Source organism: Podarcis tiliguerta (assembly GCF_965153285.1).
Source record: "Podarcis tiliguerta genome assembly, chromosome: 13".
Taxonomy (NCBI): Eukaryota; Metazoa; Chordata; class Lepidosauria; order Squamata; family Lacertidae; genus Podarcis; species Podarcis tiliguerta.
This window is the reverse complement of record NC_139546.1, coordinates 27,589,358-27,612,945: the sequence shown is the minus strand read 5'-3', so window position 1 is coordinate 27,612,945 and position 23,588 is coordinate 27,589,358. Positions and strand designations below refer to the sequence as shown.

The 23,588-nt window shown below is 41.7% G+C and overlaps 2 protein-coding genes across 4 annotated transcripts; both read right to left on the bottom strand.

Moving 5' to 3' along the window:
• Positions 1 to 286: 286 nt before the first annotated feature.
• LOC310663434 (uncharacterized protein) lies at positions 287 to 8,463 on the bottom strand. 3 transcript variants are annotated; one of them, XM_083411263.1, is made up of 4 exons: positions 8,413 to 8,463; positions 7,978 to 8,118; positions 5,649 to 5,770; positions 287 to 1,332 (listed from the first exon to the last, which is right to left on the bottom strand). In XM_083411263.1, the coding sequence occupies exons 2-4, from the start codon at positions 7,987 to 7,989 to the stop codon at positions 726 to 728; spliced, it is 741 nt and encodes a 246-aa protein (XP_083267389.1). In that variant the 5' UTR covers positions 7,990 to 8,118; positions 8,413 to 8,463; the 3' UTR covers positions 287 to 725. The 3 variants fall into 3 exon arrangements, with proteins under 3 accessions (XP_083267389.1, XP_083267390.1, XP_083267391.1); XM_083411264.1 differs by having other exon boundaries at positions 8,431 to 8,463; XM_083411265.1 differs by lacking the exon at positions 287 to 1,332 and adding an exon at positions 2,726 to 3,515.
• A 4,502-nt stretch (positions 8,464 to 12,965) lies between these two features.
• LOC310662670 (vomeronasal type-2 receptor 26-like) lies at positions 12,966 to 19,858 on the bottom strand (the record flags this gene model as incomplete). The annotated part of the gene is made up of 5 exons (XM_083409615.1): positions 12,966 to 13,867; positions 15,025 to 15,151; positions 16,063 to 16,290; positions 17,149 to 18,030; positions 19,661 to 19,858. The coding sequence occupies 5 exons, from the start codon at positions 19,856 to 19,858 to the stop codon at positions 12,966 to 12,968; spliced, it is 2,337 nt and encodes a 778-aa protein (XP_083265741.1).
• Between the last annotated feature and the right edge of the window lie 3,730 nt (positions 19,859 to 23,588).

Genomic DNA, 23,588 nt, shown 5'->3' with positions numbered 1-23,588 from the left:
GAACATTTATTAATGCAAGAGCAAAGCTTATGACTACAGAAACCAGGGTCAAGCAGGGGTGAGGGTAGGGGAAGAGATTTGATTCTAAGGGAAATCCAGCCTGAGAAGCCAGTCAGCTGACGAGCGGGTGCTCATTGGCTGGGGCGCAGGAGCAAAGGGTGAAGAGTGCCCTCCATGCTCTGTCTGTGTCCAGACCGTGAGTGCCCACCCACCGGCTGGTGGGCGGGGGCAGGCCATGGAAGGTACTCTTCACCCCCCACACACACACACACCCCACACGCCTAGCACACAGAGGTTGACAATTAGATGGTGGATAGGAGTGGGGCAACCCCAGAGGTGAAGAACATCCTCTGCACTGACCCAGGGGGCTCGTGCAGTGGGCACATGCCTAGTTTGCACCTCCCGAGATTCTGTGCCCAGGGCCACAGCCCCCCTTGTCCCCCCCACACACACTAGGCCACTGACTGTGGGTCCTCATGACAGTCCAGTGCTCCAAAGTGAAGGAAATACCATAAGCAGCTAGAAAGATAATATATTGTGGTGTGCTCTGAACAATTATTTATTGAACAGAACGGCAGAGAACTAAATAAACAACAAAAGATAACATATAACATGCAATGCTCAATCAACTAAGTCTGGGATTGGAGGAGGTACCTTGCTTATCTGGGCAATATATAGCCCAGGAGGCCAAGTGGCAAATATCAGGTGTCACAGCTGTTCTCCCACTACCTTTCTGTCTCTACCTCATTGCCTAAGCAGGGGTTTCTGTCACCTGACTGGTTGTCATCAAAACATTTAATGCAGCCTCTGTTGCTACTGTAGCACCGGAATAGGGGGGCACCCTGGATGTGTTCCCAAGCCCCCACCACAGCCTCATGCTCTTTCACTGTATCCTTCATGTAAACAGTCTCAAAAACAAAAGCCCTGGAATCCTCACTGTATCTGTTAAAAAGGGGGTTGACCATCTGGACAATGTTTCTCGCATCACTCTCATTGAGGCAACGTTCTACACAAGGAGATAATTTGCTAAAGAAGATCAGGCAACTATTTTGGTCTTTATTGGATAGGATCCTTTCTACAGGGCTATTCTGGCCTGCAGTCAGCAAGCGCCATTCCGCGTGCTCTTTACTACGGGTAAATCTTGGCCTAGCTGCAATGACATCTCCTATTGGCTTTGGGACATATATTCCATTCCTGTGGTCGAGAGCATTCTTCATCTGCTGCATTTGGCTCCTGGGCAAAGCTGTCTCCAAGACCGTTGGTGTAGGTTCTGCGCAGTATGCATGATCCAGTCTTATAGCCACAGCATAATGGATGTTTTTAATGCCATACCTAGGAATGATCACCAAAAAATGGTGGGAATGAGTGTCACTGAATGAGCAAAAACTAACATTGAGTATTCCAAACTGAACTTCCATGTTTGGCAGCTGAATAGAAAGGCATTGTGAGATGGAAGGATTTTTTTTTATTGGTGATGTGATAGTTGTGACGACTGATAAACAAATTCTAACCACCATCTGCTAATATACCAGGACAGAGATGAGTTTTACAACAAATATTCTCAAAAAATTAAGTCGGGTTTAGTTAGCGTCACGGCTGTTACTAGGCAGGAAAACAATATTGTGGTTTTTTTATTAAAAAAAAAGTTATCCTGAAACAAGCAGCTAGTTTTGCCAACAAACTATTATATGCAATATGTGTATTTTTACATCTCCAGTATGTCTGGGTGTGCAGTGTGCTTCCAACAACTCTGTGAGGTAGGTTAGGCTGCAAGTTGATTCAGTTCCCAGAGCTATAAAGGTACACATGACATGCTTACAACATTATTTGTGGCACATCAGGAGTGTGGAAGCAAAAGTTGATGCCTATAGTGCAAGCACTAAAGATTGAGAACACCATTGAGAACAACGACATATGTTATTATAATAATACATTCTTTCAGCATAACCTTCCAAAATCCACACACATATTGGCATTTCCGCCACATGTGGAAATAGGAGGCAAAACAGAAGTCAAGGGTGCTTTTCTTAATATTTGCAAAACAACTGCTAGTTAGTTTATCAGTGGGGCTGAATCAGTTGGGAAGGAGGCTTTTATGCTCATAAATGCTAATTAAGAACCCACAGGTGTGTGTATGTGTGGGCAGCCAGTTTATGTCAACAATTTCTTCCTCTGTGCCCTTGCAAGAGCTTGTGCTTATTTTATAATGACCTGTTGAGTTAAGCTAAGGGGTTTAGGGACATGCTCTGAATTCCAGATCAACCAAGCAACCCACCAACAATGATCCCAGGGCTCCCCTTCCTTGACCTAGTCTTTCAGATCAAGACATCACAATCAGTATCAAACTTTATTTTGGTCACAGACCAGCATAAGATAAAACCATATTTCAATGAATGTCCATCATGGAAGTGCAGAAGCTAGCAACTGAGGATATAACATCTGGATTTTCAGAGACATCGCAATGTTGCAACAAATTCTCCTGAACTTAGGTTGCTTCTCCAGACTGCAGCAAATTGTCCTTTGGGCTTTTAAGTTTTATGCCAGCTGTGGGCACTGGATTGTATTGTAACGTTGAATTCTCAAACACACATGGGCATGGGCATGTTAACAGACCCAATGTGGACACTACAGCCCCACATGACTTTGCACATCTCTTCTGTAGGCGTGGGTGATTATTCACACTATAGGGTACAGCAGAAGAAGAGGAAGCAAACAGACGAGAAGCTTTTGTGATATGCTCCAAAGATTTTATTGATTCAACAGCAAAGCAAAGGACTACAAAGATCATATGTAATGCTCAATCTTGAGAAAACAAGAATATGGGAATGAGGAAGGGGTGACTTTGGCTCTTAGGCCAGCTGGCAAAATGCTAAGTGCCACAACTGCAATCCCTAGGTGGGCACTACTCTAGCATTGGCTTTCCCTAATTGGCCAAGCAGGGACTGCCTCTACCAGATTGGTCATGGTTAAAACATTTGATGCAGGCTCTATTACCTGCATAGCACCGAAATAGTGGGGCATTCTGGATGCGTTGCCAGGCCCCCAACACAACCTCATCTTCTTTTTCTGCATCCCTTGCATAAATGAACTCAAAAACAAAAGCCCTGGCATCTTCATTGAACCTGTTGAAAAGGGGGTTGACCACCTGTACAATGTTTCTCATGCTACTCTCATTGAGACATCGGTTCACACAGGGGGATAATTTGCTAAAGAAGATCAGGCAACTATTTTTGTCCTTATTGTCTAGGATCCTTTCTACTGCGCTATTCTGGCCTCTGTTCAGTAAGCGCCATTCAGCATGCTCTGCTGAATTTATCAGAGACCTTGGCCTGGCTGCAACAACATCCCCTATCTGCCGTGGGTTATAAATTCCACTTTCCTCTCTAATAGCCATATGCATCTGTGTCATTTCGTCTCTAGGTAAAGCAGTCTCTAAATTCTGCCGTGTAGGATTTCTGCAGTATCTGTTATCCAGTCTTACAGCCACAGCATACTGGCCATTGCGGATGGCATACCTAAGAAAAAACAAAGGAAAGCTGAGAATGAGTGATGCTGAACTATTCCAAACCAGGTTCCTCCTTTTGGTCCATGTTGGCTTGTTTTTTTATTATAGTCTCGGTTGCAGTCATTTGAATGGAGAGGCAGAGAAGTTTCAGTTCTACTGCAATATCTGTGATGACCTATTTATGGATAGAAGCCACAACTTAATGTTACAGCAGATAGCTGGGGTTTTTGGGGGGGATGGGACGCCAATAACCCAAGATGATGGAGTTTATCATGTTAATTGGAATTAGATTTGCTAAGCAAAACCAGGAGTGCCATTAGAGCCAGACCAGTGGGTGCAGATCAGGGGTTCCATGCATCCTAGAGGGGGGATACCCTTTTCTTTTAAATACTGTGCTAGTAAAAGCACCATATTTGCTTGCAACAGAAGAAGGCTCTCAGCACATCAGCACTTTCAGGGGCACCCATATGACTATGTGCTGCATAATCCCATGGGCGTCCCAGGAAGTGAAGCCAGACATTGTGCTGCTCTGAGTGCACAAGGTTTTTTTAAAAATAAAGACCACCTCAGCTATGGCACCGCTAATGTGTTTGGGGCACACTGGCTGAGGTTTGTAGCCAGCAGGGCCTGCAAAATGCCCACTTAGTTCCTTCCCAAACCACCCTGTTTCTCCTGCAGTGCCCTTTCTCCCAGAGGTAGGATAGTGGAGAAATGCGATTCAGTCCACATTTAAAGGTGAACCTACCAAATTTTCACTTTCCAAAATAATTTGAAAACCAAAATAAGCCCCCCCCCCCCGAAATTCACACTTCTCCAAATTATGCAATGTACTTCTCGAGCAAAGTAATTTGCACAAATGACCATTGACATTGCTACAGCCCATTAAAGGGCAGCTTTGTTTTCATGAACTTGGGGGATAAGTGCGTTAACAGGTTTTCTAGGGAGTGAAAAGACCTCACTGCTAAAGCCCCAATAGAAAGCAGAAAGGCAAGAAAGGCTACAGGTGTAAAGCAGATGGGAAATGTTCGACTTCATTGCTATGAGAGTTTGGAGGACCTGTTCTGAAAGCAGAAGAAAATGACCATTACAACGTTAGAAGTACTATAAAAATGGAAGAACCACTAACCTTTTAAAGTGCTGTAGAATTTAGGTATGCCTTCAGTGTTTACTGTTATGTCCTACCCATATAAGAACAGATTATTTCCTTAACAAGCTCATTTGGAAATGGATATCTAACTTAAGGGGGTGATTGGAGGAGAAAGTTAGTTCCATAGGAGGGGATTATTGTTTTTGTTTGTTATTATGGTGTATATTTTTGTGTTTTTATAACCTGCCCTGTGGTCCTTGGATGAAGGACAGAATAGAAATTTAATTAATTAATTATGCATATATTAAGGTACAGTATGCATAAAAATGCATGTACATTGTAAAAATAACATAAAAATCATTGTATTAGGGGGGAATTTTTTGAAAAAATGTGTGTGTTAGGGAAAATTGCATAAAAACATGTGAATATAAATTTGCGTTAATGCTGGTGATTTTTCTTGGAAATGTGGAAAACTGAACAGTGGAAAGATGAGAACCTGAAATCAACATGCTCACCCATCCCTATGCAGTGCTTTCCTCTACAGGCATCTTACTGTACAAGTTTTTATGTCCCTTGCAATATTCAGTCATAATGATATTGCCTTCCCCACATCTTCACCCTGATATCACTTAAAGATGACAAAATGTGAAAGCACGCATGCCAGAACAAAACCACATGGGCAGACCTTTGAAAGCAAACATATAACACACACACACATTTCCCCTCTGCACAAATATACATACACAGACAGACTCTTATTCATTTATCTTAGACCACCTTGTAGCAGCATCAGCATCAAGGGAAGCTCATAACATGAAGCAAAACAATCTCCTCCATGTTGTATGAAGTAATCAAAATGTAAATTATTAAGTGCTCACTTCGGCAGCACATATACTGAAATGTAAATTATTATGAGTATGAAAGCAAAATGCTTTATTTAGCCAGAATACCAACATTCTTGTTTGTTTTAGTCCCATGATTTTGTTTTGAGGGGGTTTTCGAAATGTGTTGAACACTTCCTTGGAAAGCCCCAGAAAAATCCAAAACATTACTCACTCTCTGATGTAGTCAATGATTGCCTTCAGGTTGTCTGGATCTATAGACCCAAAGGCTCCACTTGTCAAACACAGCAGGAAAGTCACACTCAGCAGGCTGAAACCCAACCGACTTCTGGACACCTGTCAGAAGAAAACAAAAAGAGAGGGCACTGAGAGTAGTGTCATTGGCTAGGTCTTTCTAGCCACTCTGCTCCACTCCCTGCCTTTGGAAGGGTCATAGGACGCTGCTGCCTGAAAGGTGACTGTCTTTGGGAAGCTGAGAGCCCAGAAAATTGATCTAACTGGCTAGCAGTAGTGGGTGGAGACCCTGAGACTGGTAGAGGTTGCCAGAACTAGACTGCAGAAGCTAGGCTATACCATTCAGATAGGGGTGTAGCTGGACCATCAGCCCAAACTGATAGAAGACACTCCATGCCAATGAGGCTTCTTATGACTCAAGTGACAATAATGGCTCCAGAAATATCCCCAAGCTATGCATTTCCAGTTTCATACACCTACTCCTTAATTAGCTACATGAGGGTGCAATGCAATCTGGATATAAGATATACCTATCATATATTTTCTCAGTTCTAAAATGATTACATTGTACTTTAATTTTATTACTGTAAATCTTGAATATTTGTCTTTAAATTTAATTGTCTTACATCTTGTGAGCTGTTAATTGTTTTGAGCTGCTTGGAGCTCATCCTTGTTGTCAGGAAAGCAGCACATAGATATTAAATCAAAATCCTAATGTTGTAGAATTATACTGTTGTTGTTGTTTTTCTTTTCAATGAAGTTCAATGAAGCATTATAATATAATAATTAATAATAATAATAATAATAATAATAATAATAATAATAATAATAATTTATTTATACCCCGCCCATCTGGCTGGGTTTCCCCAGCCACTCTGGGCGGCTTCCAAAAGAATATTAAAATACTGTGATACATTAAAAGCTTCCCTAAACAGGGCTGCCTTCAGATGTCTTCTAAAAGTCTGGTAGTTGTTGTTCTCTTTGACATCTGGTGGGAGGGCGTTCCACAGGGAGGGCGCCACTACCGAGAAAGCCCTCTGCCTGGTTCCCTGTAACTTGGCTTCTCGCAGTGAGGGAACCGCAAGAAGGCTCTCGGTGCTGGACCTCAGTGTCCGGGTAGAGCAATGGGGGTGGAGACGCTCCTTCAGGTATACTGGACCGAGGCCGTTTAGGGCTTTAAAGGTCAGCACCAACACTTTGAATTGTGCTCGGAAACATACTGGGAGCCAATGTAGTTCTTTCAAGACCGGTGTTATATGGTCTCGGCGGCTGCTCCCAGTCACCAGTCTGGCTGCTGCATTCTGGATTAGTTGTAGTTTCCGGGTCACCTTCAAAGGTAGCCCCACATAGAGCGCATTGCAGTAGTCCAAGCGGGAGATAACCAGAGCATGCACCACTCTGGCGAGGCAGTCCGCGGGCAGATAGGGTCTCAGCCTACGTACCAGATGGAGCTGGTACACAGCTGCCCTGGACACGGATTTAACCTGTGCCTCCATGGACAGCTGTGAGTCCAAAATGACTCCCAGGCTGCGCACCTGGTCCTTCAGGGGCACAGTTACCCCATTCAGGACCAGGGAATCCTCCACACCTGCCCACCTCCTGTCCCCCAGAAACAGCACTTCTGTCTTGTCAAGATTCAATCTCAATCTGTTTGCCGCCATCCATCCTCCAACCGCCTCCAGACTCACTGTCTACTCACTGTCTGCTCCATTCACCACCCCACGAAGCCCATCACCCAGCCCTTCCCAGCTAGCTTTTATAAGCCAGGATGGGCAAGGATCAAGGAGACAGGTGGTTGGTTTCACTCGTCCAAGCAGCCTGTCCACATCCTCGGAGGTAACAGATTGGAATTGATGCCAGGCAATTTGACTAGACAGGACTCTAGCCCTCTCCCGCCCCGGCCCTGCTCCCACGGTGGCGTCTACCTCTTCCTGAATCTGAGCGACTTTATCTGCAAAAAACTTTGCAAAATCATTGCAGGAGATCATGTGGCCCGTACTGGGCCCCAATGTAGCAGGTGGTTCCACTAAATTGCAGACCACCTGAAAAAGTCTCCTGCTGCTGTTTTCTGCAGATGCAATAGAGGCGGCGAAGAAAGTCTTCTTCGCCGTCGCTACTGCCACTTGGTAGGCTCGACATTGAGCTCTAACCTGTGTCCGGTCAGCTTCAGAATGGGTTTTGTAAGTAGGTATGATGATAATGCCTTATTGGTATGAATGTTATATTTATCCATAACATGTATTATATGCCACAATAATAACAGAAGCTTGATAGAGGCATATCAGATAAATTGTAACAGAGTTACTCACTGTCTGCTCCATGGTAAGAAAGTAGCTTGTCTCCCAGTCAAAGATGGTCTTCCTCCCACTTACAACAATAATTCACCAGCTCTTTATATAGCTATTCTGTTTCTCTTAGGAAAGGTTGGCTACCCCTCCTTGTATATAGAACTGCCAATCACAAAACAGAGAGTTGGTCAGGTTTTTTTAAAAAAAAAAACTGACCAATTACAGGAAGAAATTATCACGGGGCAAGGAGGATCTGCAACTCTTTATGTTCTTGGTAAGAGAACTCAAAGAGAAATCCTATGGTCACATCTTCCCTCTGCAACATGTAATGGCTGTGAAGGGAACCCAAATATTGTTTGCTAAGCTCTTTAGACTGCAAATACATCGGCATTTTAGGAAGATTCTTGGTACTGAAACCAGCACCATTACAAAACAGCGCATCAGTTGCTGACTTGCCTCTCTACAGCAGTGTACTTCAGCCTTGGGTCCCTGGATGTTGCTGGACTACAACTCCCATTATCCCTAGGCTTCTTGGTCAGATGGTCAGTGATTACAGTGGTACCTCAGGTTACATACGCTTCAGGTTTTCATACGCTTCAGGTTACAGACTCCGCTAACCCAGAAATAGTGCTTCAAGTTAAGAACTTTGCTTCAGGATGAGAACAGAAATTGCACGGTGGTGGTGCAGCGACAGCAGGAGGCCCCATTAGCTAAAGTGGTGCTTCAGGTTTAGAACAGTTTCAGGTTACAAACAATGCTTACAAAGATTATTAAGGAAGGTATGCATAAAAATGAAAGAGTGTGTGTTTGTGTAAAAACTGCTTTCAGCGGTGTGACCATTTCTCAAAACTGCATATAAAAATGTGCTTATTGTGAGACATCTATACTGATATGCTGGTTAATTTTCATGAGTTTTCAAGTGTATACTTAGGCTTGTGGTGCTAATACCAGACACAGCAAAAAACAAGAAGCTATTTTGGTAAGATGTCAATATTTATTCATTCATCAGCAAAGCCGTAAAGTATATGCATCATATACAAAGGTTAAGTTGGTTAAAGCAGCGGAAGCCTTGACTCTATTGGCAATCTACACAGGAGCCCACTTGACAATCATGAGGTCCCACAACTATCTTAACCATCTTTCTGGCTCTAATCACGTAAGCCTGGACTGTCAGCCTTTTGGTTGTTGTCAAAGCATTTAATACATTCTCGGTTGTCATTGTAGCACCGGAATAGGGGGGAATTCCGGATCCTTTCTCAGGCCCCCACCACAACCTCCTTCTGTGTGTCCTTCCCATAAACAGTCTCAAAAACAAAAGCCCTGGAATCTTGAGGGAACCTGTTAAAAAGGGGGTTGACCATCTCCACAATCCAGTTCTTGTCTTCCTTGTTGAGACAGCCGTCTGTACAAGGAGATAATTTGCTAAAGAATATCAGACAACCATTTTTACCCTTATTTTCCAAGATCCTTTCTACTGGACTATGCTGTCCTCCAGTCAGCAGGCGCCATTCAGCATGTTCTGTATCCTTTTTCATACCCATAGTATAAATAGAAATGCAGTACATCTCACAATAGTGAAGACTGTGACTAGTTGATCTCTGGGCTTGCTCACTCTGCTGTCCAAGTTCTAAGTATTGATGGGCAACTTCCAAGCCATTGCTTGCCCTTCTCGTGGTTCTTTATCTTTAAATAATACTTGGACCAAACTGCCCTACAATTAAAGGCTGCCTTCAGACAGATAACTGTTTATAACCTTCCCCTCCAAACCTTCAAATCTGAAGGGCAAGCTGCCGGCCCGCTCCCCTTTAAATCCAGTGGGAGAAAAGGCAGAAAGAAAGTGTGTGCGTGCATGTGCGGGCGCGCGCAAAAAACACATACAACAAAAACCATAATAACACTAATAACACAACCTGACAATTCAGATTTAAACACTGATATACCTATGACCACACCTTTTTAACAATATTTCCCCACCTCTCCTCCCCCTACTTCCCACCACTGTCCGCCTTACCACTTAAATATTCCTTCCAGATTTCTTCATATTTATCCACTCTTAATTTGCGTTGACATGCAATTCATTTGTATGTAACTAGTCTGTCCATATTATCCATCCATGTGCTCAATGGAATCTTTTTGCGGCTCTTCCAGTTCATCAAAACAAGGTTTTTTTGCTTCTAATATGGCATGGTACATCCTTTCTTTTTTTTTTACCCCTTGTAATCTCCCACGTTTCCGGAATATAATTTAGAATTAAATTCAATTCCCCTAAATAACAATTTCTTTTTATTACTCTTGCTATAAATGTCCTCACCTCGCACCAAAATGATCTTATCATCGGGCAATTAATCATCATATGTACTAGTTCGCATTTTTACTCCATCTCCAGCAGTTGTCTGCACTTGTTGTTTTCTTCTGGTATAGTTTTGCTGGAGTCCAGTGGACTCTGAATATTATTTTCTGCTGAATAAGTCTTAGTCTTAGATCCATAGAGGCTATCTCTGTTGATTTTATACTTGACTCCCATATATCATTTGTTATCTGTACCCCTAACTCTTCATTTTTATCTATCATATTCTAAATCATATTTCTTCCTGTTGAGTAGGGTTTTATATAGTGCAAGTGTAGAGCTCTTTGTTTTTGTTGCAGAAATTAAATCTTGTAGCAGCATGGGTGTTTCCAATGCTGCTAGAGCATCAGGGCCAAACTGCCTTTCCAACATATGTTTCAATTGGATGTATTTCACTGGTTAATCCATACTTTACTTATATTCCACAAATTTGTAATTTTCATCAATTAATTGATTCAATGTCAAAATACCTTTTTTCATCCAATTTTGCCAAATTATTACTTGATTTCCAATTTTTAATTTTGGGTTGGCCCATATTGTTAATTTCTCCTTATTATTTTTATTTATATTCATTCAAATTTTTATAGGTGCTTTCATAGTCTCCAGGATAATAGAATATTTCATAAATTTGGAGCCGAGTTTAGTCCACCCTACAAGAGGTTCAAAGAAACTACATTCGAGAATAGCCCAACTGGGATTCCTGCTAGCTCTCCAATCGTTAGTCTTACTCAGCATGTAGGCCTGGTGATATAGTTCCAGATCTGGGAGACCAAAGCCACCTTCCTTAGTTGGAAGTTGCATTTTATGTAGTGATATTTTTAGTGGCTTTGTACCCCATAGGCACGATCTAAATAGTTGATTTGTTTTTTGGAAGTAAAATTTGGGAACATGTATTGGTAATCCTCTAAGAATGTATAAAAGCTTTGGGACGACATTCATTTTGAGGGCATTAATCTTCTTCTTTTATAGAGCCATTCCACCTCTCTTGGGGGGGGGGGCTCTCCTACAGTTTCAAATTGCATACAGTAAACAAAACAAGAATGAGTTGAGTTCCTAGGAAGGATCTGAAGCACATCACTACATGTAAAAAGAATGGTGGAACAGGAACTGTGTGATAAAACATAAAAGACAGTTGACAATCAAGGAGGTGGCCAATTACTAATGCAATTTCCACCAAAGAAAAGGAACTGGTATTTCTGGAGAAGTGTATAAATTGCCACGTGTCGTCTGCTTAACCTTGAGGTGATCTTTCGTTTTGTTTTTTGGCATGGAGCCTATTCATTCCATGGAAGTCAGGGAGAGTGAAAGATCCGAGGTCATGTGCACAGTCAAATATTATGACAGACTTCTTCTGTAAACAGCTTTGTGGGATTTCTAAGGAAATTGTGGAAGTGGTGCTTTTCTCTTTCTTCCTCTGTCTGCAGTGTGGCAACAGGGGGCAGTCTGGGGGCAGATGTTCACAGCCCCACTTAACAGAATGAGCTGGAGGTCACAAACTGCAGAAGGGCTGGGTTGTGGCATTCTCTTTCTTTTGGTGTTAAGATTTTTATTAAAGTTTTTCATAATACAGTAAGATATAGAAAACTAATGTAATTTTTTTATTCTAAAAAGCTACAAAAAGTACAAATAGAATAAGGTGTCCTCTCTTAAAGGTAGTTCTTAACCCTTGCCACCCACAGAAGGTAGTAGCCACTTTCTCCTCCTAGCCTCTCACCCTGGAAAACCAACATTTTCTTGCCTCCCATCCAGGGTCTCTCCATCAACCATCTATCACTCCTGGACCCTAATAAAAGGCCTGAGTACAGGTTGTCAGAGAAGAGAGAGAATGAAGAAAAGAGAAAAGAAAGAGGAAGAATCAGGAAGAAGAAAGAAAAGAGAGGCAGGGGGGAGAGAGAAAGGGAAAGGAAACAATTTAAAATTTAAAAAATGACTTCTTATTTTCCATCTGCCAGTTGCATTAAAACAAAATGATAACATACAAATCTCCTTCACTTTCTGTTAAACAATATTTATTTGAAGTCCAATTGTCTCAAAATCATTCATTTCCTTGTCCACAAATGAAAAGATACATCGCATCAACAGCAGTACAGTGGTACCTCAGGTTAAGTACTTAATTCGTTCCGGAGGTCCGTTCTTAACCTGAAACTGTTCTTAACCTGAAGCACCACTTTAGCTAATGGGGCCTCCTGCTGCTGCCGCACCGCTGGAGCACAATTTCTGTTCTTATCCTGAAGCAAAGTTCTTAACCTGAAGCACTATATCTGGGTTAGCAGAGTCTGTAACCTGAAGCGTATGTAACCTGAAGCGTATGTAACCCGAGGTATCACTGTACTGGAGTTCTGGGTTTATACAAAGACAGGATGAAAGAAGAAGAAAGAAGAATGAGGGCATGAAGAGAACTGAGGTGTATGCTAAATCTAAGTCAGCTGTGCTGTGTTCATTTCTGCCAAAAGGAATGTGAGCTAAGTTCTCCAATAGAAGCATCCATGATTTAATTCTTAGAATACCCCCTACAACCATGATCACCTGTACAATAAATATGATGGGGAAACACAGGGTAGTTGTGGGGCACACTTTCACACATTCCCATAAATCCTTGCCACCGTCCTTTTTAATGAAATATAGATGACAGTGTACCATAAAGACATGCTTTTATATTGTCTCATTGTTTTCTCCTTATTAGCTGTTCCCTGCTGTTCAGCTCGGGCCTCAGCACAATGATGTAGCATTTAGGGAAAAATATGCAACCCAGTAATCCAGCACCAGAGGACAAGATGGAGAAGATTTCCACAGCCACCATGTATTTCCCCTTGGTGCTGAAGTAGGTCGGAATAAAAGTCAACCAAACACTGCAAAACACCAACATGCTGAAAGTGATAAATTTGGCCTCATTGAAACTGTCAGGCAACTTCCTGGCTAGGAAAGCTACAATGAAGCTGGCAAAGGCTAGGAAGCCTATATAGCCCAAGACACAGTAGAACATGGTAGCTGAACCTTCATTACATTCTAGTATTATCTTTCCATGCACTGAGTGCATGTCTCTATCTGGGAACGGAGGAGAAGTAAATAACCAAAGAGCACAAATGCCTGCTTGAATGAAGGAGCAGGAAAGGACCATAGAATTTGCCAGCCCTTTCCCCACACATTTCCTCATCTTGGCCCCCGGCTTGGTTGCCATGAATGCCAGGACCACAGTGACGGTTTTTGCCAACACAGATGAAAGAGCCACAGAAAAGATGATGCCAAAAGTAATTTGTCGAAAAAGGCAGATGATCTTTCCAGGTTGTCCAATGAAAAGTAAGGAGCAGAGGAAGCAAAGGAGGAGGGAGATGAGGAGGATGCTGGTAAGGGTTGCGTTGTTGGCTTTGACTATGGGACTGTCTTTGTGCTTCATAAAAATTCCAAGAACCAAACTTGTGATCAAAGAGAAATAAATAGCAGTGGTAGCTAAAATATTCCCTAAAGTTTCTCTATAAGAAAGGTAAACTAGAATCTTGGGAATGCATTCAATTTGGTTGTTGTTGGGATACTGGTCTTCTGGACAACCGATGCAGGCATCCATGTCTGAAAAAAAGGAGGAGCTGTTTAAGTACAGTGAAACCTCTACTTACCGCCATAATCCATTCTGGTGGCCCACCCTTTAGGTGAAATGGGTCACTGGTAGAAGCGCTGTTGTGCGCATGTGCAGACGGCAGCAGCTGCTTCTGCGCGTACGCAAATGGCAGAAGCTACTTCTGTGTGTACACAAATCACGGCAAACCCAGTATTTACTTCCGGCTTTGCTGCGGTCGCAACTTGGATCGGGCCCAAGTAGAGGCAGTCGTAAGTAGAAAATGTAAAAATGTTAACCAACATCTTCCTTACGTTTATGTTCTTGCAGTTCTTTCACCAACGCTAGGAGAAAGGACTCCCATAATTTTAAAGAGAAAGTGAGAATGTTTGGTGATCACACTGATCTGGTAATGGCTAAATGTTTCTGTGTAACCCAAGATTTTTGTGATGCAGACCTCTTCTCAAGTCACGAACATAGAAGGTTGTCCTTGGAAATGCTGTTATTTATCAATCTTAATCCTCATGTGTAATTTACAAAATTGTTATAGGTGTTATTGCAATAATGTAGGTGGAGCACTTTAAACATTCAATAAGTACTTTTCACATGCCAAAGTGTTATTATTGCTTTTATTTCTAATTTTTACAGTTGTATTTATTTGCGTATGGAGAACCCTTTAATCCCAAAACATGATATGAAGGCACATTACTGTCGCAGAGTGAGCTGAATTTTCAAAGCTAGAGTTAACCTTGATTAGAAAAAACACACGATCTTCACATACTTGGCTGAGTTTCAATACCTAATGAGTACAGCAGCTCATTCCCTGTGGGTCTTACTCCATGAAACCAGTTACCAAGACTAAAGGTCATCCCCCTCCCCCAGCCATCTATGTCTCCTCCTCTCTGGGGGGTTTGGAAACTGTGCCTGTGTTCTGTTCCTCCCATTTTGTGCCTCTTCTGGTTTTCAGAGTTGGGGGGAGGGGAGCTTGTCACGGAAGGGAGGGGAGACACCTGTGATTCTTCACGAACCTGACTCATCTCTGCCTCTTGACCTCCCTCCTCCTACTCACCAGTTTTCTGCTTCTTCCTGTGATTATTGACTTCTCTCAGCTAGGGCATGCTGTTTTATGTTCCCTGTGTCTTTTAAAAAATGTATTGATTATTCCTCCTACCCTTCTGGTGTGAGATCTTCCCTTCCGGACAACGAGCACAATCATAGCAGCAAAATCTCTCTCCTTCTTTCTTCTTCCTGCTGTAGCCAGGATAGCAATTGTCATTGCACACAGAAATTGGCAGCACCTGTACAGAAACATGAAGGATCAGCAACAAAACCAGTCATCAATTCAATGCAATTTGCTTCCTTGGAGAAAAAGAAACCTATTGCATGCCCTATAGGCCACAACAGGAACTCCTGGAACTCAGCCAACAATATTGCTAGTCCATCTAGGATTACACCAAGCCAGGTGGAACAGTATATTCTTCCTTGGGACCTCTTCTTCTGACCTACCTAATGCACAGATATGCTACACCGTTGCCAAAATGAATACATTGGACTACAAATGGAAGGCCGAGGGGCAATGCTTGAGCATCACATTTTACAGCTTCCTCCCTCTCAAATCCATGTTTAGATACCTGCCAAGTCATGATGATATTCTATGCTCCTTGACAGTAAAATTATTGTCCAGCCTAGGATCCTCCAGTCCAGTTCTAGCAATTCCCAGTGGGGTGAATGAGACAGAGCCACTTTGGCAAACAGAAATAGCATGAGCTGATATTGCTCTCCAAGCAGATTGTCACCATACATCTAAGTTGTCAGTTTTTACACCTCTGTAGAGATGCTCTCTTTACATATAACCAGAATTTTAAAGAATCAGTGGGAGGGTGAAAGCTGTACTTCCTTTATCTTTCTCATTCAATTTGCTCTGCGTCAAAACAAGCACCTGCAAAAGGTAGGTAGTCTGCGTCAAAACAAGCACCTGCAAAAGGTAGGTAGTCTCAAGTGCTGGGATGATGGGAGTTGTGTATTCTACCAACCAAGATGACAAAGTCTCTTTGAGATGAGACCTTGTTCATGGAATAAAGAGATTCTGTGAGATTTTAGAAGAATTAAAACTAATGCAATAAGATGTTTTCAAAAGCATTAACAATGCCTTTTTGAAAATTGAGCATACTGACTCTTATTTACTCAATCATTTGATGCCATGTCTCACCTGATTAAAGCTTTGGTGCCAGACAATCTGGTCATCATGAATGGTTAACTCTTTGCCTCGAGGAGCCTGGGGTTCCAGTCTTCCAACTTTTACTCTAGCCACCGAGCCATTGGGAAACATCATCCAGTTTGTAACATCAAAACTGGCCACTAATTCTCCATTTACATCAAAGTACACAATGTCTCCAGCACTGTTATTGAATACAGTGTTACCTAGAAAGTGATGCACCTAATTTGGAAGAGTATATTGACAAAGAGATACTTACGTAGGCCTCAAAAGTAATTTAATATTTAGCATTCTTAAAAGTCTGTCCTGCTCTTTTTTGGTTATGAGATCACTATTTCTAGCTGTCATTTCTCTCTATTAGACTAAAAAGGCTTGACCTATTGTTGATAAAACTGTCATTAGTCTATCATGAGTATGGTGCTACTTGTAAAAATGAATAGCCCCCCCCCCATACCCTAACACTTCCCAACTGTTGGTATGTATTCAATAATAATGATGATATCATCATCATCATCTTATTTATATTCCACCCATCTAGCTGGGTTGCCCCAGCCATTCTGAGAAGCTTCCAACACATACAACCACAATAAAATGTCAGACATTAAAAACATTTTGATACAGCGCTGCCTTCAAATGTCTTCTACAAGTTGTGTTTATCTCTTTGACGTCGGATAGCAGGGCATTCCACAGGGAGGGCACCATTGCCAAAAAGGCCTTCTGACTGGTTCCCTGTAATTTTACTTCTTGCAGTGAGGGAACCACCAGAAGGCCCTTGGAGGTGAACCTCAGTGTCTGGGCTGAACAACTGGGGTGGAGATTGGGTATAAATGATGGTGGTGATGATGATGATATAATATTATACAGGATCAAGGCTGTTAAGGGCTTTCAAGATCATCACCAACACTTTAAATTGTGATCAGAAACGTACTGGGAGCCAATGGAGATCCTTTAGGACCAGGTGGCTGCTCCCAGTCATCAATCTAGCTGTCTCATTCTGAATTAGTTGTGGTTTTTGAGTTGCTTTTATCTCTGGGCCATAAATTAGTCTGTTTTGTTGCCATTGTGTTTAATTGTCATTACCTGCCAGGGTTGTACATTCTGAAATGCTAGTTTCCCTCTTTCTTCCATTCTTCTGTATCTGGAGCTCTGTGTGTACATGGCATGCAAAGCATGTGCCACAGCATAGACAGCATTGTAGATGTTGTAACTGTGGCCAGTCATGTGCATTTCAAACAGATTTCCAGGAAGATTCTCTAGCTTCTCCTTTCCAGTGCAACTCTTCTTCCCCTCCTGTCCATTAGACAACTCTTCTTCCTCCTGTCCATTAGACTTCTTTAATGAGCAGCTGAATGCCTGTTCCCAGAAGTCCTGGATAAAACCATCTCCTTTGGCCCAGGAAGGTCTTATTCCTTCATTGAACTTTTGAAATCCCAATGGCTGATCTGAATGAACAGTGAAGGATATGGAACCATGAAAGGTTTGCATATCCCAATTCTTTTGAACAGACAGTGATTCAAAATCCCAGTGGGAGGTAACAACCCACACTTTGCCAAGAGGTGGCAGTGACAAGAAAGGTGCTAGAAAGAGCAACACTCTCAAAACCTGAAAGGATGGAGGTTCTCCATATATAAAGAATACACTGACTTTTCTCTCCCTGAGAATCTCATAATTGTACTGCTGCTGTATAAGCAAGTCTATCAGTTCATCCATATAACTCCATTTTGGTATTCTTACTATGAAGGCATAACAGATATTGTTTTGGGAAAGCAGTGGCACCATTGTATGCAGAAAGCGGTCCCCTTTGTCATCAGCCACAGCCAAGAGCCCAACCCACGTCCATCCGAAATGCTGAAATAACCGCACAGCTCCCATGTGTTGATGGGCTTCATTGGGTACCATCTGGTACAAAAATGGAAGTAGCATTTTGCCATGTTGTCCTGTGAAAAATGATCCATAAGGAAGCTGAAATAAAACGTATAATAATTTTTCACATAACAAAAAGGTCTGTCTTTGTATCCTAGAGCTGGAAAAGGTCCCGTAGGCAATCAAGTGCAAAATCTAGCATGATGCAGGAAATCAATATATATCACCCACGATATATGACTTTTTGTGGCTCTGCCTGAAGAACTCCAGGGGTACTCTAAGCAAACCCCAACTTTGGCATGCACACACCCTCAAGCTCAATTTTAGATCCTCTCAATTTGGAGCCCCCTTGGCTCGGTGTCCTGTTAGGGGGAACCATCTACACTGTCCTAAATCTGGCACTGCTCCAGCAAGGACCCTTTGGTAATTGGTTCTATATTTGAATTGCATTTAGCATTAAGAAGAGTCTCCTAATGCTGTTCCAAAATCTTGTCCTACCCTTTGGAACAGCAGGTGACAGTTTGTTTCCCAACTCAATGTCACAGCTATTCAGAAATTTTATACTTGAAGAGGGATGTAAGCTTCCTGTCCCCCCCACCCACCCACACATTTTAATCTTCTCTTCGCCGGGCTAAATATACCCAATTCCTCCAACCTTTTGTCATAGGCATTTCTCCCCATTCTCCTGACCATCTTCACCGTCTTCCTCTGAAGCTGTTTCAAGTTATCTTTATCTATGATAATAAAGTGCAGCACTGAGGACTGAACATACTACTAAACTTGAGGTGTGCTAATTAAATAACATTCAGCTTTTGCTTCTCAATATACAGCACTTTGGTTGCATTGATGCAGCTTAAATTGCATTAAGACTTTCCCGCAGCTGCATCACAGTGGTAACTGATAGTTAGCTCTTGGTCTACTACAGTGGTTCCCAAACTTTTTGTGCGGTGGGAGTCTTTTCAAGAGAGAAATTCATCATGGAGCAGTATTGTCACCCTTATGCGTGTGCATTTGGGGCTGTTTTTACATTTATTTTATTTATTTTTCTTTTCTTTTACATTTATTTTATTTATTTTTCTTTCCAAGCTCTTCACGGAGCACTTGGGAAGCATTGGTCTACTATATTATTGAGATCTCCTTCAGGTGTGCTATTGTTCTGCCAGTTGTCCCCTATCCAAAGGTTTGCTTTTGAATTTTTTTCTGCCTTAGTTTGGCACTTTGCTTATCTGCATTTTGTTAGTTTCAGAGCAGTTTTCCATTCTTTATTTATCAATTAACCTAATATTACCATACAGTCTGCATTGAACCAGATTTCTAACGAAACTTTTTGAATGCTGTGCTGAAATCAAGACTAGGGATACAAGAAAAAATCAGTTTGTCTCTAACCCATATTCATTGCAATCAGCACTGTTTCCATGCCACTGCCACTAAGAACTACATTCATATCTCTGTCTGCTGTGCCCAAATTTTATGCAATTAACTATGTCATTAATGATGTCATTACATCATTTCAATGCTATGCCCATTTCATTTCAATGTAAAGGAAACATCAGAAAAAAATTGTGTGTGTGTGTCATCTGTTACACATCATTTGGGGACTGAAAATAACAACAATGAATAAAGATCATATGTGCTTGCATGATTTCCATTCCTGATCACAAATGAACATGTAAACTGAGGCAATTTCCATTTCCATGTGTGCCACTTTTGTGGTATCTCTAGAGCTTACCTGTGGAATCTTGTGGATTGCTGAAATAATGGCCATATTGGCAGAGATTTCAGAGACGGATCCTCCAATTAAAGCTATCAACTTGTTCTGGCCATCACAACAGAAGTTGGGGACAAACTTCTGTTTGGAAAGCAGGCTAAGGCTAGCTTTATAAGTCATTCTTGCGGTGAAGTAGCTATTGAGGATGTAGAAGCCCATGGAGGCATTTGATAAGATGCTAGGATTGTCATTGATCTCTTTGACAGCAAATGCTAAAGCCAGAATGTGCTGGTAGTTCTTAGGCACTGAACTGTAAAAAGAGGTACAGCCTGTTTAATAAAGCAGCAGCAAAGCAGCAGTAAAAATACATTTGTACACTTCATCAACATTCATCTGCAAACTACTGATATTGAGATGTAACTCAATGCCACAGAAGTTGAAAAAGCAAAGGTACAGCAAAGTTAGCAGAAAGTAAGATATATGAAACAGGTACTCTTCTGATGAATAGTTGAATGATCAGAATGTTTGGGGATTATTCAAGAACTTAACATGCTGCTCCTTACATTTGTTAGGTTCACTTTCTTTACAACAATAATTCACTCCTTTTGCACACAAACACAAGTGCTAGCCCAAAATAGATTTGACATATATAATGTACTTCCTAGCTTTTGAAAGCAACCTCTGAGAAGAGACAAGTGAGCCTCTTCTGTTGTCTCTCCAGTAACTTTCTTGGTATTCACTAATGCCTGACCATGCAAGCACTCTATCCATGGGACTGGGATGTGCCTCCAAGCCCTGCCCCAATGACCTGTGTGCATTGCCTCGAATGCTCAGCCCTCAACAATCCCTGTGTTGAGTGGGGAAACTCTGCAGGAGAATGTTATTCATGTTTGCTTGAATGTGAGTAGAACACTTCTCACTATCATGGGCCGTGCTTTACTAATCAACATAGGGACCGGGAAGGCATGTGAGGACATTGGGAGTGGGCCTTGAATGTGTGCCTCTCCCTTGTCCACCCATTGAACCTTTATGTGTCTGTGAACATGCCTTAAAAACCTCTGTAGCAACCATTTCAATCATTGAAGAAATATACTGTATGGTGAATTCACTTCAGTGCAAGCTACTAACGGATCATTTAATCTCCTAAAGCCAGGGACACATTGCTGCAATTTAAATGCATCTACCATTTGCAGATGAAATGAGAGAAGATATTGCAAGCAAAAGGTGCCAAGGGGAGACTTCCAACCGTCCATAAACTCAGCTGCATTTGAAAACCATAATCCAGTTATGTCAAGGGAGTGCAAAGTGCCTGAGGGACAATTCAGAAATTACTTTTCAAGAAACATATACTCCTATGATATTTTACTTGTGCAGTTTTAAAAATATTAATAATACATGGTGACAAGACTATTCTTAAAAACATATTTATCATGCACATACTCTCATTAGGGAGTCAGATTTGATTGTGGGCCCCTCTCCATGGTGCTTTAATTTCCAAACATAAACCCTAGATTGTCCCTCTGTAAGGTAGGTAGCTGTGTGTTGCAGCTTCAGACAATAAATAATACCTTAATGGTGCTTAATTATGTGCTCTCAGATACTGAGAGCTGAACTATTATAGAATGAGAGATCGAGGGGGTGGATGAGAGAGAGAGAGAGAGAGAGAGAGAGAGAAGGAAGGAAGGAAGGAAGGAAGGAAGGAAGGAAGGAAGGAAGGAAGGAAGAAATCTTACATGGATTCCTCAATCAAGGCCTGTGCTGGCTGTTCCAAGAAGGAGAGGTTGTTATAAAGGAAGTAGACTTGAGAAACAATTCCCCCAATCACAAAATCTCCTGACTGGTAAAATTCATGGGGAATAGGATGGGGATCATCATATATGGAACAATTAATAGAATGAGTCTTGCATACAGTATGGCACAGCGCTATAAGAAGCAACATCACCACCAGCATGATTCTGTTGACAAAAAGTCCTCTCCAAATGTAGATTTCCATGTTTCCATCCACAGCATCTTGTAAGGCTAGGACCAGCTTTGCCACAGCCTCCCATGAATTTTGGTTGATTCCATTCCTACATTGGGCCTTTTAGGGAATTTGTGTACCTGTCTTATAGTTAAAAGTAGCTCCTTGTCAATCTGTGTTCCTGTGCATAATTTTCTTTTTATCGCCTCACTGTATTCTCAAAGGGAGACTGAGAAGTACACCTTTTCTTTAAAATAGTCATATGCGCCTCTTCATCTACAGGTATCTATTATCTTGCTTTAAAGTGTAAAAAAAAAAGTGTAACCTTTAGGATTTTCAGTCAGCTTGTCCAAATGAGGGTGAGACAGTGTGCAGCAATGAATGTGTAAATCAATAACTAATCAATTTTTGGCCTAATTTTTCACAGTAAGAAACTGGGAAGTGGAAGATGAAATGGGCAAGAAGAGAGGATAAGAACTGGGATTCACATAGTTAATATTGGGGTGGGGGTTAAAATCATGACAGAAAAATCTTGTGGAAGCAATGGCAGCACATAAAGGGGAAATGATCATAGAGAAAAAAATGGGACCGCCTTACCTATGTCTAGATCCTGTTCTTAACAATATGTGTGGTTGTCCTCAGGTGTTGCTTGTTGATCTTGCGAATGGGCTTTGGTTGTCAATTGTGTAGGAAGATTTTTTAAAAACAGTAATTATGATTCTATCTTCCCCTGTGTGTTGCTGCTCTTTGAAGTTTGTTACTGCTAGGAGTTCCTCTCAAATTATAGAACAGTTATTTTCTTCTTAGAGGGATAATAACTAGTTTGTGGAAATTTGCCTGGTGACCCCAGGTTACCTTTGCCCAGGACTATGTTTAAGTTTAACCACAGATCACTCAAAATTAGTATAATGCGAAAGCTGAGGTTCAACTTCAGTTACAACCTGGAGAATTTGAGGCTCAGCATTATGTTGGCATATAGCTCTTCATGTTGTCAGGGTTTTTTTTAGTATATATTTCTCCTAATGTACCATTTTCAATGCAATTTTGCCTAATATACACATTTTTGCAATGCAATGTTCCATAATATAATGCATAATGTACATTCTCTTCACTAATATGTGCATTTGTATGCACACTTTAGTCTATGCATTATTGCACACATTATTTGAATTGCAAAATTCAGAGACATACACATTTGGAAGGATAGTTGTGTTTTGCTTGCATATTGTGTCAGAAAGTGTGGATTAGGTAGGTTGACCTTTAAATGCAAACTAAACTAAATTTCTCCCCCATCCTGGGTAAGACTCACAATCCTTGTTCTACCCATATTCTACTCTGGCACACACTGTGCTCCTAGAAGGTTGCTCTTATGGGAATATGGCCCACGGGCCAAAAATCCCTGTTACCAGTGGAATTGTGGCAAGGAAGCAGTTGTGGCTTGTGACCATGGTGAAGGGGGAGATCCTCCCCCTAGCCTCAGATGGGGTCATTTCCTGCCTCTTCCATCATGCAGGATGCCACACCCATGAACCCTGGAGGAAAAAAAGACACCATGCCAGTAGAATTGCAGCGTCTTTTTCAGCTAGCATAGCAACATGGAAGGAAGAGGGGAATCTAGAAGCTTTTTCCGTTCTCAAAGGAGCTATAGCTGTTGTATGGTCCCCTGTCCTGGTCCACAAGGCAAATGTTCCTATTTGGGAACTGGACATAGTTACACGCAGCATAGGGCAGGGTGTCTATGAACAGTCTTGAGATGAATGCCAAATCCAGGTGGGCCGAGCCTCTGCTGAAAAGAAAGCAGTTGTTCCCCAGTGTAAGCATTCATTGCTGAATCCTCATGAAATACAACCAAGACCATTATTCCCAATGAAGTACATCTAATACCTGGCTAAAGACATGAGCTTACATTATTTTATCTTTATTTTTATTAGTTGCTCTTTGTATTCAGTTCTGGCCTTGGGATAATGATCTACTAAACATACCCAAATT

Coding starts and splice junctions, on each gene's coding strand:
- LOC310663434 (XM_083411263.1), bottom strand. Junction 1,333..5,648: donor ATCATTGACTACATCAGAGA/GTGAGTAATGTT, acceptor GATCATTCCTAG/GTATGGCATTAAAAACATCC.